Source organism: Dermacentor silvarum, chromosome 9 (genome assembly GCF_013339745.2).
Source record: "Dermacentor silvarum isolate Dsil-2018 chromosome 9, BIME_Dsil_1.4, whole genome shotgun sequence".
Classification (NCBI taxonomy): Eukaryota; Metazoa; Arthropoda; class Arachnida; order Ixodida; family Ixodidae; genus Dermacentor; species Dermacentor silvarum.
This window is the reverse complement of record NC_051162.1, coordinates 124580998-124599075: the sequence shown is the minus strand read 5'-3', so window position 1 is coordinate 124599075 and position 18078 is coordinate 124580998. Positions and strand designations below refer to the sequence as shown.

The 18078-nt window shown below is 43.4% G+C and overlaps 1 protein-coding gene across 8 annotated transcripts in view; it reads left to right on the top strand.

The window, feature by feature from the left end:
* The window catches only part of LOC119464240 (uncharacterized), a 37879-nt gene extending 20188 nt beyond the window's left edge, over positions 1 to 17691 (top strand). For 2 of the 8 annotated variants that reach the window (XM_037725141.2, XM_049655513.1), the window contains 4 exons: positions 2118 to 2162; positions 6453 to 6581; positions 7265 to 7897; positions 9459 to 13963. In XM_037725141.2, the coding sequence (XP_037581069.1) occupies positions 2118 to 2162; positions 6453 to 6581; positions 7265 to 7897; positions 9459 to 10499 (1848 nt within the window). In that variant the 3' untranslated portion in view covers positions 10500 to 13963. Of the gene's footprint in view, positions 1 to 2117; positions 2163 to 6452; positions 6586 to 7264; positions 7898 to 9458; positions 13964 to 15047 lie in introns of those variants that run through there. The other 6 variants (XM_037725140.2, XM_037725138.2, XM_037725143.2 and 3 more) reach the window with 5 other exon arrangements.
* Positions 17692 to 18078: the final 387 nt, after the last annotated feature.

The window sequence follows — 18078 nt, the reverse complement described above, 5'->3', positions numbered from 1 at the left end:
TATGCTTACCTAATTCATTCTGTATCTCCAAATAAGAAAATGTTGGCCTCGACTAATGCGGCAGAATTTGTACTATGCAGCTGGCAGTAGACTTAGAATGCCTAACAGCTATAACCCTACCAACGCTACGGACTTGAAGTACGCTTGCAAGGCTTCTCAGAGGCTTCAACCCTGCATTTAGTTTTCATTGGCAAAAGTATATTTTTTTTATTCAAATTCAGGTTGGCAACACAATTACAGTACTGCCATCAGATGTGGCCACTGCAGCACGGACGCATCAGACGGTGTCACTGTACCTTGTTCAGACGAATAACAAGTGAACGCCATTACTTTTTCTAGAAAGACTAATTCTAAATGCTAATTTGAGCTATTTATACCAAATGGAGCCATGCTAGTTAAAATAACTAGCTTCAGTGTAAGCGCTCTTTATGTTAATAATTTCATTCTATGTAATCATCATTATCATAGCTCTCATATTCTCTCGTGGGCTCTGTCTGGGTGTTGCCGTGTAGAAGCTTTCAATGGGCCTCGGTCTTACAATATTACCATGGGGCCCTTTCGCAGTGCCAACATTCCTTACAGAAAGAGAAAAGATGCTGACCAGGCAGAAGTGGGGGATGCCACGTGCAGCTACTACATTAGCTCACCCTACTTCTGCATACTGTGGCCCTTGCCTATCAGTAGAAATATTTATCACATAAGATTATAAATACGGAAATGGCTTAAACTTGTCAATTTTGTTCACTTCGCTCTCCGAACGTGTGGTCACCATAGCATTAATATAGTGATCCCTCACCCACCGATGACACCAGTGTCCCACAGCAAGACGTCGAAATTTTTAGAAGCTTGGTTTTAATTTTCTTTGTCAGTAAGCGGCGTTCAGTTTTTTAGAAGAAATGGAAGAATGTATTTGAGAGAGGAGCCCTGGGGAGGCGCTGAATTACTTTTATTTTGTTTTGCTAAGAAAAAGTTAGCTTGGCGATGTCGATAGTAGTTGGTAGTTTATTTCGTCTCTTCGGAAACTTCTGTAACAAGTGCCTTTTTAATTCACTAGAAAGAAGCCTTATTTTCTGGTTCAGTAAACGTGCGGGCGAGGGGTGAGCGAAGGAACACATCCTCCGGCCACTAAAGACTGTTTGGTGGTTAATTACCCGCCGTGGTTGCTTAATGGCTATGGTGTTGAGCTGCTAAGAACGAGGTCGGGGGATCAAATCCCGGCTACGGTGGCCGCATTCGATGGGGTGAAGCGCGATAACACCCGTGTACTTAGATTTAGGCGCACGGTAAAGAAACCCAGGTGGTGTAAAAAACTCCAGAGTACACCGCTACGGCGTCTGTCATAATCAGATTGTGGTTTTGGCACATGAAACCACAAATAAAGTTTTTAATTAATTTTTGGTTATTTGTTTAATAAGTTACGGTATTCATGACTATATACATATGCCTTATACGCAGGTTGCAGTATTTTTGGAAGTTTCTTTCACAATTCTATGTTTGTGAAAAAACCGTAATACTCTACACTTGAAACGACCTAAAGATGCCATTATTTACCATACAGATCTCTAAAAAAAATCAGAGCACTCAGAACACTTGCAAACAGTCAGCACAAATTTCAGCAAAAATGCTCAATTACGGTGCATTCGGCGCGTGTGAAAACTTCAGTAAAAATAACCAAGCCGGCATTTTAATGAGGTAATTCTTTGTCCGAACTGCCCGAGATTGGATGCAGGGCGCTTTATATCTCCCATCGATTGTTTTGACTCGTCTTTGTAATGTCATCATCATCATCATTTCCGCCCTTTATGTGCCCACCCCTCATGCGATGTCTTAACGGGACACTTGAGGCATCAAAAAACAATAAACAAAAACCAATAATTTTACCACGTAAATATCTCATACTATAATTTTAATCTTTACACCACATTTACCTCAGCTTTTGAAGTCTTGGACGGCCCTCTTGTCGGAATAATCACGCAGATACCAAAGTTTTCGCTCAAAATCTAATTTCCGAGTGCGTCGCATAACAGGGAGCCTTAAAGCATGAACTTGTTTCCTTATGCCCCGAATAAGTTCTCGACTCAAGGCTGATTACTTCTTCTCTTTTTTTTAATTTATAGTCGCATATTCAAGAATGTCCTGTCAACCCCGACAACGTAACCCCGGTAAGCTTCGATATTTTTTGGATATGCACAACACTTTTACAACAAAGGCAGATGTGATTGTTGAAACATAGCGCTTTGGCGACGTGTATTCAGACAACAATAGTGATTTGCATTATAGAGCGTGTTGTCAAGAGCTGTGCCCCTTAGTCCGTATCAAGCCAATTACACTCTCAAACAGTTTAAGTATGCCTCTTCGGCCTATTTAGGCTCTCAACAATTGTCACCGGTCTTGCTGTAAAACGTTTTAACAATGCAGCAGAAAAGATTGTACTTATATAACACGATGTTTTCAGTGGGCTACCGTTCTTTTTTTGTAATTTTTTGGTTGAAATGGAGGCGCGTGTTTTGGGTTACTCTTTCTTAAAATGCCACATTTACTCGTGAAAGACCTGAATAGTTGTTTAGGCTGCCTAAATAAGTGCGGTGATAACCATTTCTTTTGTACTTTATTTATTATGTATTTATTTATTTCGTACTGCCAGCTAATAACATGTGAACACAAAAAAAGAATGTAAAAAAAAGAATGGTGGAAACAAGCAAAGCGTAATCTCGGTACAAAAAAAGAAGAAAAAAAACATTGAAAAAAGAAAAAAAGAAAGCAATGAGGATATCGAGGAATTCTGCAATACAGTACACATTTACACAATGGCTTACACACACACAACAGTAAGGGTGCCCTTAACATGTTTTGATCTATATCACACAGTATATGGAATAGGACAGAGATCGTGGGAAACGTTTCGGGTCATAGATTAACGAAAGCCTGGACAAAGGATGATAAGGTTGAGCTTTGAAGAACGTTTTCAGGCAGAGCGATCCAATCATGAATGGTTCGAGGGAAGAACGATTGCTTAAATAAAGTGGTATGGTGCGGATACTCGTCTAACCTGAATGAATGTGATGAACGCGTTAGGCGCCGGCTACAAGGTGTAATATACAATTGCTTATCTAGTTTTACGCGCTCCCGATGAATTAAATATAACATTTTGAGCCTCTGTCGATATCGCCTTACCTCCAGGGTTTCCAGGTTCGCCTCCTGTAAAAGAGCGCTAACTGATGTATGACGGCGGTAGGAATTAAAAAAAACCTGACTGATTTCCGCTGTATCATTTCAATAATATTTATGTTTGCTTGGGTGTAAGGGTCCCAGACAGGAGTAACGTATTCTAACAATGGTCTGATGAAAGTCTTGTATGCTAGTAATTTTATGTTACTTGTAGATTTAGCCAAGGTCCTCCTCAGGTATCCGAGCTTTCTCATGGCTTTTTTTTATGTAGGCTACATGGCTATTCCACCTAAGGTCCGAAGTAATTACTACACCAAGATATTTATATTCTGTAACAGAGGATAAGTTATGGCCACTAATGCTGTATACAAAAGGTAACGGCTTCTTTTTCCGTGTAATGATCATTGATACTGTTATCATGTATCGGTATCATTGATACTGATACCGGTATCTTGTTATTTACTCTAGCATGCTTAATTCTTTCATTCCTATATTCTTTGCTAGCTTAGTTTGCATTCAGTCTTACGCCATTTGTGTGCCTGCGCTACTTTTTTATATTCCTTGTGAACACAGTGTTCTTTTTCTTTCGGACGATTACCTCGATTAATGATGCTTGCATGCTCGGCAGGCGTAACAGTGAGTCAGGTAATAGAATGTACAGCCGCATTCAAATGTAAGTTATATGCGGAAAAAAAGTCATTGCAGGTTTACAAATCTATAGAAACACTCAAGGTCGTTAAAATCACCTGCAATGTTTCAACTTAGACACCAATTTTAGATGAGTTGCATCCTGGGCACAAGAACTGCTGAATAAACAACTAAGCGTCCACAAATATCACCACAAACAGAGCGATTTAAATACCTAGCTCTTTCTTTAAATATCAAGCACAACATTATGTCTGCAGCATGTCCCTAATGAAACGTTTAAGATTGTTCATGGTATCATCGCATTTTTATTGACATTCACAATTAGTGTCGGAAGCCCGACCAGCAATATAACGCATTTCACTGCTATTTGTCATTGCTCCAAATGAATGCGCTTTAAAAAAGGATTGCCCCACATTTTCTGACAATAAGGCAGCGCGTTTTCCTTTCCGTCTCAATACCGGAAGCAAGCATTGCAGCTACATTCTTATATATGTGATGTTTCCTATCCAGAAGTATAATTTGCTAATTTTAGTGCATGTTCCGTCCACAGCAACCGCACTTCCGCAAGAAACAATGTACAGTCCAATAGACGACGAAAGGGACTGATTTTCTTGCGTAGGAACGCGAAATTTTCTCTCACCGGCTGGTGACTGACACCTGATAATCTAACAAGCTGCGCCTCATAGCTTGAGGCCAATGTACCTGCTGCTATTTTTATCCGCACCTACAAGCTAGACACAAATAAGCAATTGCAAATCTTTCGCCGCGGTGGTATTTTCTGTCTGTGAAGCGAGCATAAAGGCGGGTCTCTCAACACCAGAAAATGCCTTTGAATGGCAACAAACAAATTATTGCTGTCTTCCATCAAGCAGCACTTTCTTGTCAAGCTTCGCTATTGCAAATACAGTTAGCTTCTAAATTCTGGCGGTCAGTTTATGCCTATAAGCTTTGTGAAAGTGAAATAGCATGAGGTCTACATGAATTATTTCTATGTTTGTCACGGTAATCAAACTTGATCTCTTACCTAAGAGATATATTGATCTGATCTGTAGCAGTTAAAGTTATTAAATTATTGTTTGTAGATACGCCATGCAAATAAACGGCACCATCGTGCGAAAAATTTATTGTATCTCGCGTCACTCTTCCGAGCAACGTCACTTCAAAAACAATAAAATTGTATGAATACTTAGTTCAGAAAAAGCACTTAGGTTAAGCCCGTCCACTTTCACTGCGCAGCATGTTTCGTCTGTAATATTATAAGTTGCGCGAAAACAAGGAGTACCTACTGAAATCAGTACCGAGTGATTACAAAGTGGTGTCTTCGTTTCAGTCGAGGTGTAAAATAGGCTTGGGCGCTTTTACACATGATCGCCTCACACCCGAGACACGTTGAAAATAACAGAAAGCTTTTGTTCAGTTTACAGTCAGCAGTACATGACTTCGTGTAGCATTGGCTGCCTTTAATCAGGACTAATTTGTTGAACAAATTCACTAGCGACAACTTTCTGCAACCGCTGCGAGTGCAATGTTGGCACTGTTAAGAAGTATCAGTTCAAAATTGCTTGCCGAGCCGCCACGTGAGTCATGCTTGAGGATAGAGAAAATGTCGAGGAACCCCAAAGTGTCGTTTTAGAATACGTGAACTTTACGCTTCACGCGAATACGTGCCACAGCGACTAAGTGGCTGTTGTTTTGACCTGCTGATCTGACTGACGCAAGCACGACAGTTTTGATTGCAAGTCGAGCTCTGGCCTTTTTTACGGGCCACTGAAGCAGACATGTGACACAACGTTATTGTCATGACAAACATCAATCATTTCTGTCGTCGTTCTGCTCCTCTAGCATACAGATGCAGGCCAGATCAAGATATATCTCGGGCCAGTTTATTAGCCCTAATATCCTATGTCGCTCTCTTTGTGTTCACAATACATTTGGAGGTTAAGCTTGTGGCAACAAAGCTGGCATAAAAACGGCGCTACAAATCCAAGATTTATATTTCAAGGGGACAAGCTAGTATAAAAAAAAGCACAAGAGCCATCCAACTTTGTGGCACCTAATCAACATTGTTGTCCTTGTCGGCTAACTTTCGTCCACGACAAATAAATTTATAATAAATCAATCTACAAATCAGCCGATCAGCACGTTTCCACGGGTTCATTTCCAAAGCATGCAGCTGCAGTTTGATCAGAAAAGAGTGCTAATCCATTCTTCTGTTCAGAATGGCCTGAATGTCCAACAAGTAATTGTGCGGAAAGGCAGGCGTAGGAGGAAACATGCACGCAAGAGCAACGAGAAACGCTACAGGAATGCCGGTGCGACGTTAAAAGCACGTCAGGAAATCGAGCGTGGTGACAATCTTACACGGTGAAACAAAAAATTCGGGTGAATCGCATTATGGCATCTCTTGTAGCCCACTTTTCTTCTTATAGTTTTTATGTTCCATCAGAACGTGGTCAGGGGACAAACTTCGCTCGTTGAAACGAGCGCCCTCTAATACCTCTATGCATCCGTAATTTCCATACTTCACTATTCTTCGCCGTGCTTATCCTCTCTTGCGACGCTCAACTTTTAAGCTTTAAGCATTGCCACGCACAGCTTTGCTAAATTGTTTGGACACGAGTATTTTTAAATTTCAGGAACGCGAAACAAGACGTCTGTTAAAAATCGTGACAAGCCAGCCAACATCACACGGGGGTGTTGCAGGAAAACTATGCGAAACAAGTGAACCACCTTTCCGTGACCAACTTCAAACGCCCAACAGCAGGGTTAGTTCCTGGTTGGAAGCACTGGTCTCTTGTATGATACACTGCAGTTGCTCTTAAATACGAAGAAAACAGTGACATTACAACACGCTGACTTTTCTTACAGATATTATTTTGTTTTATTTCAGCGCATGTGGGGCACCCTCATGGTGAAAAGCAAACATGACTGTTGCACTTTACCGTTCTCACTACTTCTAAATGAATGGAGTGTTTGACGATGCGGAAAGTGAAATCTGACAGCTGTGGTAATCATACGCTGTACCCTCTTAAAAATATATGCCCCTGATTTGCCACTTGGAATTTTTCCTCACGTTCAGAGTCACAATTTCACAAAAAAACGCAGTGATGCATCGTAGGATTTAATGAATTCATCTAGTACTGTCCGCTCTGACTTGGAATTTCTAGCAATAAATTTAGTCTTGACTTTTTTGCCTCATTTTCTCTCAACATAAATCTCCAATAAACACCTTTCAGAATGTGCTCCGTTGACAAGAATTCCTCATTCATTCAGTTAACCGTCAGTCATCTCGTTCGCGTTGTTGGCGTGCTTGAGATTTCAATGAATATCTACAACACCACGATATTACGATAAGAAATTGCTAGACATTAAGAACACCGAAGAAGCGTTATTGCAGTCTTTGGCGGCCACCTAACCGCATTCGTACTGACGGGCTTTCTCTTCCCAGTGCAAAGCAGCAGCAGCAGCTGCAGCAGCCGTTCCCGACCCCGTAGACCACTCATCAGCGCATTCTCCCTTGTATTTCGACCACGGCACCAATGTGGGTGGTACACCAACCTGGTTCCAGTACTTGGCCTCAAAAGACTGGCTGAGCGCCTTCGTGGCTATGGAAGAATCGTTCAGTACCCAAAGATTGGAGGAGCACGACAGATACGCCCGCTTAGCTCCCGCACTGGTTACTTTAAATCAGTACGCCTGCGTGCAGGATTTCTTGGCGCAGCCTTCTCCAGTGCAGACGTTCGACTGTCTGTTAGCGGCACTGTTTGTGCGGGTGTACCTGCCACAAAACGCATGGCCGAGAACGCAGGAAGTGACGTGGATGCAAGCTCAACAATACCTTCCTCATTTCCTGGCATCCAGGCTGAGTGAAGAGGCCGTAGATTACCTGCGTGCGTTCCCTGTTTTCCTTGAAGAAATTGGCTCGCTACCGGTTGATGAAAACTGGTCGCGTACTACGGAAAGTCAGCCGGGCCCTAATGAAAAGCCAGTCATCCTGGAAGAAAGCACATCCACCACCACTGCTAAAACTCTTCAGGGAGAGAAGAGAGCGGAAACGGAGACATCGGAGAGAGCTTTACGGGTGAGTTGCATGAATTTTACACACGCGATCCCGGCGTGCTAAACCGTGACGCGATGCATCCTTCTAAAGCCGAAAATGCCCCTTGTCCGGCAAGTTGCATAAAGCTACGTTGGCACTGAAACACTTTATGAATATGGTGTAAGAGAAGATTCCCAATCGATGGAGAATGATGCCGTGAAGATGCGTGCCAGATATAATTCCGCTGCGTGCAGCATTGAGCCAAGTGTCACGCGTAATAGAGCACTCTTCGCAGGGAAATTCAGAACCCCGCTCTTTTTCCATTGACGACGTTACAATCCGAGAGATGGCCCATGGGCGCGAGCCATATGGTGATCGTTCATGACACTGGATTATTCGCGAGCAGAATCTCGCGTATACCTTCCCACGATTGCACATTTTTTCTGAAACGAAGAAGCGGCAGCTCTTATTGCGTCTTGCCACCGCACATTTTTCAATCTCGAGCACCTTTTTCGGACACTAGTTTCGGACGACTGTCATAAGCGCACTTAGAGGGAAAAAAAGAACAAGGAACGCTGCAGCACGTCATTGCTATCGGTGCCACTCCAAATTAGCGGTACAGATCAGTTGAAGGAAAATGGATAAGAAATGCATATGAATAACATTGAAATTAATATATTTCAGTGCATTGTAGGTACCTTGAGTAATATGCAGCCATTTTCAGTGCGCGAAGTATGTCATTTGCAAACAGCTTAATGTCCTCGCTACTTTTCCCCCTGTCACCGCTCTGCAGGTCTTGCGCAATCCGCACTTTCATATATATTTTCACCGGGACGAAAGGCGACAGTGTAGCAATTAAAAACCATTCGCCAAGCTATTGTTGTTGTTGATGTTCTTATAATTATTCTTATTGTTAATATTATTACCCACTGTGGTTGCTTAGTGGCTTTTGCTCTATGCTGCTAAGCACGAGGTTCCGGGATCAAATCCCGACCACGGCGGCCGCATTTTGATGGGGGCGATATGCAATAACGTTGGTCTACCTTGCATTGGCTACACGTTAAAGAACCCCAGCTGGTGAAAATTAATCTGCAGTACCGCACTACTATGTGCGTCGTAATCATATTGTGATTTTGACACGTGAAATGCTAGAAATTAAAATACCGATTCTTATTAATAATCATGTAGGCATATATGTCTGCCGGACACTTATAAACAAAAATAGCGGGCTAGAAATTGACTCGTTCAAAGTAGAACACGCCCCCCTCCTCCCCTTTAAAAAGGACAGAGAAAAAAAAATCGAAAGACAAGTGGAATGAGGAGAAACGAAAGTGAAAAGGAAGGCCCACCAACACAGATCCCATTACACAAAGGGTATTCATCGCGTTACACACAGCGTATGAACACTGCAAATGATAGTGTAGCCCCGTAGTTAGGACACTAAAAGCCGACATGAGCCCGGAGTTAGACTGTATTCTTGTAGTTTTTGTTTTCGTAAAATCCCAAGCGCTCTCTACGTCTCTCATTTCCATTTTTCATCTGCATACTCACCGAAATATTTGGCATTATTTCAAATCCTGAAATAATTCCTGTTATTTTACAGGGAGAAGCGGCTGCATCGGATGTATTGGGTAAGAAATATTCTGCTCCTCTACAGGATGAATCAAGCGCGAAGCCATGCCACTTACTAGCGGATTTTGGTCCTTATCCGATGAATACTCTACATCTAAGTGCCCCATTTCAGAAAGACACGGAAAAGCTAAGCGTCGACCCAAAAAGCGACGACAGTGCAAGAGGAGAAGACGCTGACTGCACTATATACTTGAATGTTCCTCCGACAGCGCACACGGAGACCTCTCAGCAAAGCCGAAGTCATTCGCATCCCATGGCCAACGCGCACCCATTGAGCAACAGGGAATTGTTGTATTCGGCCATAGAAGCATCCTCTAGACATCGGCGTGGCTTGTTGAGTGCATCTTCGCCCAGCTCCCTACAACCAAACCCAACCTACAAAATTCCCCCATCTGTCAGCTCCATCAGGGGCAGCAACCAATGCACAGCTGCATTACATGGCATCAATAGCACAATGGGAATTGTGACCTCGTCGGCCGATTCGACTGCATCTGCAGGAAGCAGTGAATATACAAGCACCGAGCAGCCACCCAGAAGGACTGATAGCATAGAAAGCTCTTTTGGAGGAAAAGCAGGGCGTGGTGTAACATGCCGAGAATTTGCTGCTAAGCTCGAAGAAAGGACCAGCAGTGAGTGCGCCACTTTCACGGAGCCTGAACATTCCGATGACAGAAGTCTTCATCAGCTGTGTACGCGTGGTCCTCCCTACAAATGCAGGTCAGCCACGTATGTGCCGAAACAATATCGTGACACTGAATTAGGCACTGGTAGTCGTGCGGAGCGTTCGAAACCATATCCGGGTAGAGCAAGGCTTGTCTCAACCGAACTGCAGGCACCTGCATTCGATGAAAATAGTTTCACTTTCATACACAGCCTCGGTAGGGGCTTACTAACATCGAGAAATGGAACACGGAGGCCCTGGGATTGTTCTGGTGTGACCGATCAATGTGCATTTAACGTAGATGGAGTCAGGAATCCGAACTTTGAAGATGCTCAAGATGTACAGGAGTAAACATTCGTTGTAAAAAAAAACTGCATCTTGAATATACTTTGCACAATTCTGGAAACACTTGACAACCGTTCAAGTAAAACTCCATGGATGGGCTGCTCAATTTCATAAAACGCACATGTTAATTCGCTTGCAACAAGAATCAAGCCACTAACAAAACCACAAAGGTTTCTCAGGAAGCTTCGAAAATAAGTTTGCCCTGGGTCGAGTACCGAATAAGGGACCACCGAGTTATAAGGCTTGTCTATATCCACCTACGTAGCTTGCCTGGAGACAATCAAATGACCGGGCAACATCAATGTGATCTTCAAGAAAGCCTCCAAAACAGAAAATATGCAAATAAGTGTCTTAAAGATCAGTAAGATCGGTTCCATCAGCTGGCTTCTCAGTAGAGCAATTGCCTCTGAGGTGTTAGTGCTGCTTGCAATTCCGCGACGAAAACCAATCTTTGTGACATTGAAAACGTCGAAGCGCAGTGTGCGGCATCCGTCGGTCCTTTTCTCTAGAACGACGGGTCGTCGTTTTCCGTCAAGACGTTGTTTTAAATGTCCATACTCACCGTCGCTCCCACCTTATAGTAAATAAAAAAAAATCATAGAAATTGTGTAATCGGGATACTTCATGACGCTGCTGCATTGCTTACGCGAGGTATTGAGCTGCGCACTGGCAATGGGAGCGCCGATGTTTCTGCGCATAATTCGTATAGCCACAACAAGCAATATTGTAGAGTGCGCAAACAAGGTTTCGTACATCGCAAACGATCCTCCGTGCAAATGTTCTTGAGGAGATGACGGTGTTCACAATGAGAGAATGTTTCTGTCCAATTAAATGAGTTTAGAGGAATGACTGAAGGATGATTAGTTTGTTTGGACGACGAAGGCCTTTGTTTCGAGTAATCCGCACGAGTTTACTTCCATGCTACCTGCTACTCAAAAAATCTGGCAAACGAGATTGTCCTCCAGCCCACACTACTACGCGGAATGTTATCCGCCATTTTACATTTACAGTCCAGCTCTATTTACGTTCAACGAAGATTTGAAGAGGATAAATACTGAGTGCAATTGCCAAGCCATCGTGGAATCAATGGTCAAATACTTCACAAGGCAAGCCAATTGATGTTGCGGAAAAGGGTTGTTCTTTTTTAAGTTCAGTGCACATTTATTTGGTTGCACCTGGGTTAGTTAGTTGCCACTGGCCCTCAGTTATTTTTTTATGTTAGCTCAGGCGACATTCCAAGCCTGATTGTTTAGTTGCCTGGACGAGGTATCGAACTTGGTATCTCAAGTATCCAAACCCAAAGTTCTACCTTTACTCTATACCGTGGCTACCACATAGACCATATGATAGCTAGTCTATTAGAGTTACGGAGTGGATGCTGGGCGAAGGGAAGCGTTGGCTGGGATGGCCGAAACTAGATGGTGCAATGAAATTAGGCAATTTGCTGATTCGTGGTGGTGTCAGCTTGCAAAAAAACTGGTTTTATTGAAGATTGCCGGGAAAAGCCTTCGAGCTGCAGGCAACATGTGTAGCCTAATGGTCAGGATTATACGCAGCGCTGGTTGTTCTGCCTTGCCTCACCCGAAATCACGGGTTGATATCTTGCCGGGGAAGTCACCTTCCAGTGGCAATGGAAAGCAAGAACTCAGTTGCATGCTTATATGCACGTTAGTGGCTGCGAATTATCGATAGGGCGACGCAAAAAAGGCTGCCGCCACAACACCTTGTTAACAGAAATGGACAGGGTTTGAAAAGAACTATAGTCGTTGCGAGACACATTTTTGATTCTTGCATCATTGGAGTGTTCTGCTAATTCCCGGGAAAATGTAGTATTGCTTATCTAATTCTAAGGATTTTTTGGTAATGAATTGGAACACAAGTGAATAACAAAGTAAAATGAGGGTGGAAAACAAGGTAATTGCAATAACAGAAGCTAGATGTATAGTACTCGTCTTCGACGTCCTTGTCAGCCTGCTAGATGAAATTCAGGCGAAACGTCAACTTTCCTGACGAAAGTTCTTTGAATGTTATAGAAACGTGGCAAACGTTCTTTTGAATGCAATAATATGTGTAGTGGCGTAAACGCTGCAGTCGGACAATGTTATGATCAACCACAAGGCAGTAGGGCCTATATGGACAAGGAAAAACGCGAAACAAAAAATTTTGATCAATTTATTATAATGACAATCTTCGATAAGAATTCACGCCGGGACTGTCACCTAATATAGACGAGATTTCCCAAAAATGGCTCTTCGCGAACGAAATCGCACGCGGTATTGTCAGCGGTCTTGAACAAACATTTATCGTTAAGAAACATGTCTAATATGATCCAGCAAATTTTTAGGAATTTGAGGCATAGTATGATCATGAACACATGAACATGCATTGCTTCCCGAGTCTTCTGTGGTTACGCGTTGCAAACTTTGAACAGGAACTCGCTAAATACTACGAAATCACAGAGCTTTTCCTACTTCCTGTTCAGATTGCGCCGCTGATATTCGCGCTTTGAAAGAACAGGTCACGAGCACGCAGTGTGCTCAAAGGAATTACGTCAGCACAACTGTGCGAAGGTAGAAAGCGACCTTGCCAGTGGAAATGCTCATAAGTGGTAGGCCGCTTGCGAGTTATCGCTGTTCACATAGTTACCTTGCACATTGCCTTTTCTTGTAGCCACTGAGGCAGGACTGCAATAAATATTTGGGTTACATTTCATTTAGGCACGGCTAGAATAATTGCAGCACTGCATTAGTATTTTCCTGATGGGTAAACGTTTAGACCAGATGCCACATCGGTAAGAAGTCAACAGGATAAACACAAGAGTAAAAAAATCCAACGGTATTAACGATCGACCCATTCAATTCGCAATTTGATGCAAGCACTCGGTCTCATTTGGCCATTGGTGCAAGGGCGGGGCCAGGCACAACCATTGCCAACGCTACGAAGGGCCTGTATTTGTCTTTGCACGTGCCTTCTAGCTAGAGCGTTGTTCTTTTTACATCGCTACTAAAACCTTATTGAGGCTGTCGTTAAGTACTCAGCAATGCCTTGAGCTTAACGGTAAACTCGCAGCTTTTTTGACCGTGAACACTGGAGAGTGGACTGCTCCGTAAAGGCGGTTCACTTGGCCGTGCGATTGGCGCATGCTTGTAGTTTGTAGGTTTAGGTAACTCACTCCGTAATTGCACTCTCGTGTCTTCTGGCAGAACCTGCTGCCCGATCACAAGTCTACGCGTATTCGCATGAGATTGCTTTATTTTACATCGAAGCTCTTGAGCTCTAGCCCCCGTACTCACGCCCTTCATGCGTTCCCAGGGGGCTACCCGGGCCTGCCTACGTCCATATAAATGGCGTGTGGGTCGAATGCTTGTGTTGATCTGGGAGATAGAGCAATACCGCGGGCCGAACTGCGGCGGAGGTGAAGCAAGCTTCAAGCACTCCGCCAACTTCCAAACATAAGTTTAATATCTTCGGCATTGCAAGAGAAACGATATATATATATATATATATATATATATATATATATATATATATATATATATATATAAAGTAGACTTTGTGGAGCAAGTTGGCCTTCATGCGGTTTATTTGTTTTAAATTCTGTATGACGAATAATGAGCGCGGAAAGAGTGTGGGGACGGCGCCTGTGCACGTGGCCTGTGCTTGTTCGGTTACAACGTCAGGCGCGTCGGAGGTGCCGGCACGGCTGAAGCAACGGTTGCGGCAGCTGCATAGGGGGTGCGGTGACCGCGGTGGCGCTTCTGTCTGCGGCGCAGTGTTGTGCCGTATGGAAAAAAAATGTATGATTGCATAATGAATTCAGCCCATGCATGTTGCCAGACAGCTTCGTTGGTAATCCGTCCCCATATGAATGTTGTCGACCCAGGAATTTTTTAATATCCAGACGCTATTCTGTAGGGACGACAGCAGGTTACTATGTGCCTCCGCAAAACGAACAAAAACCATATTATTTCTTATTAATACAAATGCAGGCAAAGCTGACATTGCGATCGTTCAGCTACGGTCAAAATGGTTAGCACATGGTCTGGGTCATCTTCCAGATTGTATCTTCAAATTTTTGGTGACTTTGTTTACTACGGTTCATCTGTTTATTCACCTAATTTCTGAAGCAATCCAATATTTCTTCTACACAGACGGCAATATTGCGCTGCCTGAATGCATGTTCGCTGTGAATGGCATTGATAGATGCAATATTTTGCTTAAAATGGGCAATATTTTAAGCCACAAGGCCGTTTCTAGCTAGAAGGTTGGAGTATAGGCAAATCCATGCACTAACCATCATTCTCATGTTGACTGAACCGCCACGGACACTAGCCCCAGAGTTCTGTCTAGTAATTTTTGTAAGCAACTCTATATGTATATTGGCAAACTACGTGGTTGTGCCCGCCACTCACCAGAGCGCTCTGTGTGCATTCAGTTCACGCGTTCCTTTGCACTTGGTCAGAAAAATTGCGACTGCAACAGTGCTACATTGAGAATACGTTGATGACATCCAACGGCCATTGGACTCAGCACTGCATAAAACTTGCAATGCAGACCGGCGATGCAGCGGACGACCGCCGCTGCGTGGCTCTCGATGCGCTGAACGGGGTCGAAGGTCACAGGCAACGGGGTGCCACCGGCGTGGAGAACCAGCGCGAACTTCTCGCGGCAGACGCTCCAATGTTACCGATACTGGACGTATCACTCGGAGAGTTGCGGGAGTGGCACGACGCCGTAGAAGAATACTTGGCCAAGCTCGGCGTTTCCGACGACTTGCAGAAGTTTCAACATTTGAGATTATTCTTGTCTCCTGGTGTGTTGAGCCAAGTTGACGATATACTTACGTTACCTCCCCCAACGCACGCATACGAGTGCCTTCTTATTGCTATATTCAAGAGAAGCAAAGCAGCAAGGGAAGGCCTTCAGGATGAGTTTTTTAGTGACGAATTTCTTCAGGAATTGCCCCGTCAACTTAGAATGAAGTTTTCCGACTGTTTTGTGGCGTTGAAGTGCCTCTCACCGACCCTTTACTCGGAGGAATCTGATTTTAGTATTTTTAGCGATAGGACAAGGCTATTTGGAGACGCCGATATGTGCTTCGAGCTCTAAAGAATGCCTTATCAAATTAACTTCTCTTCATAGCACGTGCGTGAATCGTGCTGGTGGGGTAATCTGATTGTCACCTCGGCGGGTAGAACTGAAGTGGTGTGCTTCAAAATTGAAGCTGATTCTTTTCTCACATCAAACTAAATCCTGCAGTCTCGTTGTGCTCTTGAACCTTTGAGCACGTACTACCCGTCCAAAATCTTGAGTTTCGTAATTCAGCAATACCCTAAGTTGCAACATCTCCGTTTAAATATGTTTTTTAGGTAACCTTGATTGCTACACATTGGTTACAACACTCGTTGCAGGCGCCTTGATGAAATGCTCTTCGCGTATGTTGCGCTTTCGGTTCTTAGCATGAAGCTGTCTGTATCTTTTCTTACTGCAATTGGCCTTGACAATGTTTTCAAATATAATTCTTCTAACAACATTTCATGCCATCAGACAGCCCCCGAGAGGACGCACGAAGACAGTGACCAGGTCATTCACGAGGAGATTAAAGTCATGTATCAGCCGTTCATTTACTAAGAGGTGCATTTGGTCTTGTCCCTCTTCAGTGAAGTCATGCAGAACACACAATTATGTCCGCAGGTAACAGTGCAAATCAGCAAGAAACGCACTCGTCGCATGCTTCCTGGAAAAAAATGAGTATCGGCTGGGAAAGCAGATGTTCGCACTAATATTTCAAAACCGTCAGAACGACACTTCTCAATTGCGGCAAAGTGCCAAGTGACTATATTGCGTTGATGGTGGTACCCCTTTGTATCTGCAATTTTCGGGCTGTGTCTTAAGTCCTCTTGATAATCTTCCTAATGACTCCTACTATAAGCATGGGCTATGGTTAGGAAAGCCGGCACAACACTGACGCATATGAAATCAACAACATAACTACCTTTCGCTGAGCTGCCGTGAATACTAGAAAAGTGGACTGCCCATGTCTTCCTAAAGCAGCTATGCAATGATGGTGTAACCTAAATGTTCAATGCAGCGAGTAATGCAGCAGATATCCCAACAAGTCAGCTCTTATCAGTCACAGCAGCAAGAAAGGTTGCACACGAAAGCGCACACAAATGCATGAATGCTTATGGTGCCAAAACTCCGAGTAAATAGGTCTTCTAAAAAAGTTTAATCATGGTGCAAAAAATATGGCATAGGGAGTGATGGGAGGGGTAGGGTGAATCTGGGCTTCGAGCATTTGAAATCAGATGTGCTGTGTGGATTGCAACAACGTTCCTAGGTATGCATGAAACGCTGCGACATTCATATATCTGTGCCATAATAGATGCTTACGCGTCTGTACTATCCTGCTAAAGTACCAATGGAATGCAACGCCGAGAATAACATTTGCCTGGCTGTTGAGAGGAGCGATCACTCAAAGCTCCTGACAGCATCACAACAATACTAAAAACGTGCGTGAAGTCAGTCGCCTAAGACCTCCACATCTCTGGTTCGCCCACAGGGCCACCCAGGATGCGATAGTTGAAATAAAGACCTCGGTAATTTTGCCATGATGTGCATGAATTCTCAAAGCCAGGTGGCTGTGGTGATAAAGAAGAAAGCTGACATATTTGTTTTGATTTTACGCATATTGTGTTTTATGTTTTTATGTTATTAGTTTCTGTGAAAGTAAGAATTGTGCGAAGTTTATGACGGGGGTCAATAAGGGTTGGGTACTTGCGGTGAGCAATCTCGCAGGGCAGATGCAGCTAACTCAAATGCTAGGTCTGGTAAATCACCAACGAATTAGAGGTTGAGTCACTAGCTTAAGTACACAGTTTCAGTCATGTTTACACGACGTTCAGCTTTTGAAGTCTGTGCTGCTAAGCTGCGACTTCGGTGATATTCCTAGAGTTCTAATATTAAAAATATTTAGATAGTGGTATAAAAGGATTCTGTCATTCTAGTAGCCATCAGCACCTCCGTGTTTTATCAGTGCCCTAATGAGTGACAATAATTTCGGAAATAATTGGGAGGGTGAAGAAAATATTTGGCTGGCAATTATGGGCGCTGGTTAATTTTGCGGGAGGCTCTTTACGGACATAGACATTCGTTGTAATAGTTACACACCTCGAGGTTTTTCGAATAAATATTACTTTTACTACTTTTATTGCACATATTCACTGTGTCTGGCGTCTCTCTTACTTTATTTAACCTTCACAAGTGTTTGTCTAATGGTGTCGTCACATATAGTGCCGGCTGCCACTACCGTAAGGTCATTATCCTCTCGTACGTTGCCGTTCTTCCCTGAATTTTTGAGAAACTGCATCATGACAAACTTATGCATGAAAAGTATCTCTCATCATAATTTTTGTCATTTGTTTCAAAAGTAGCGACGACGCTGACGTCCCACAAACGCAGCCCAAATTCTCTGAATTAATTTTTGTGGGCCACACTATGTCCATTCAGTACATATTCTCAAGATGCCGCCTGTGTTTAGCAATCTATTCCCAGAGCTCGCTGTCGAATACAATAAATTGCTGAT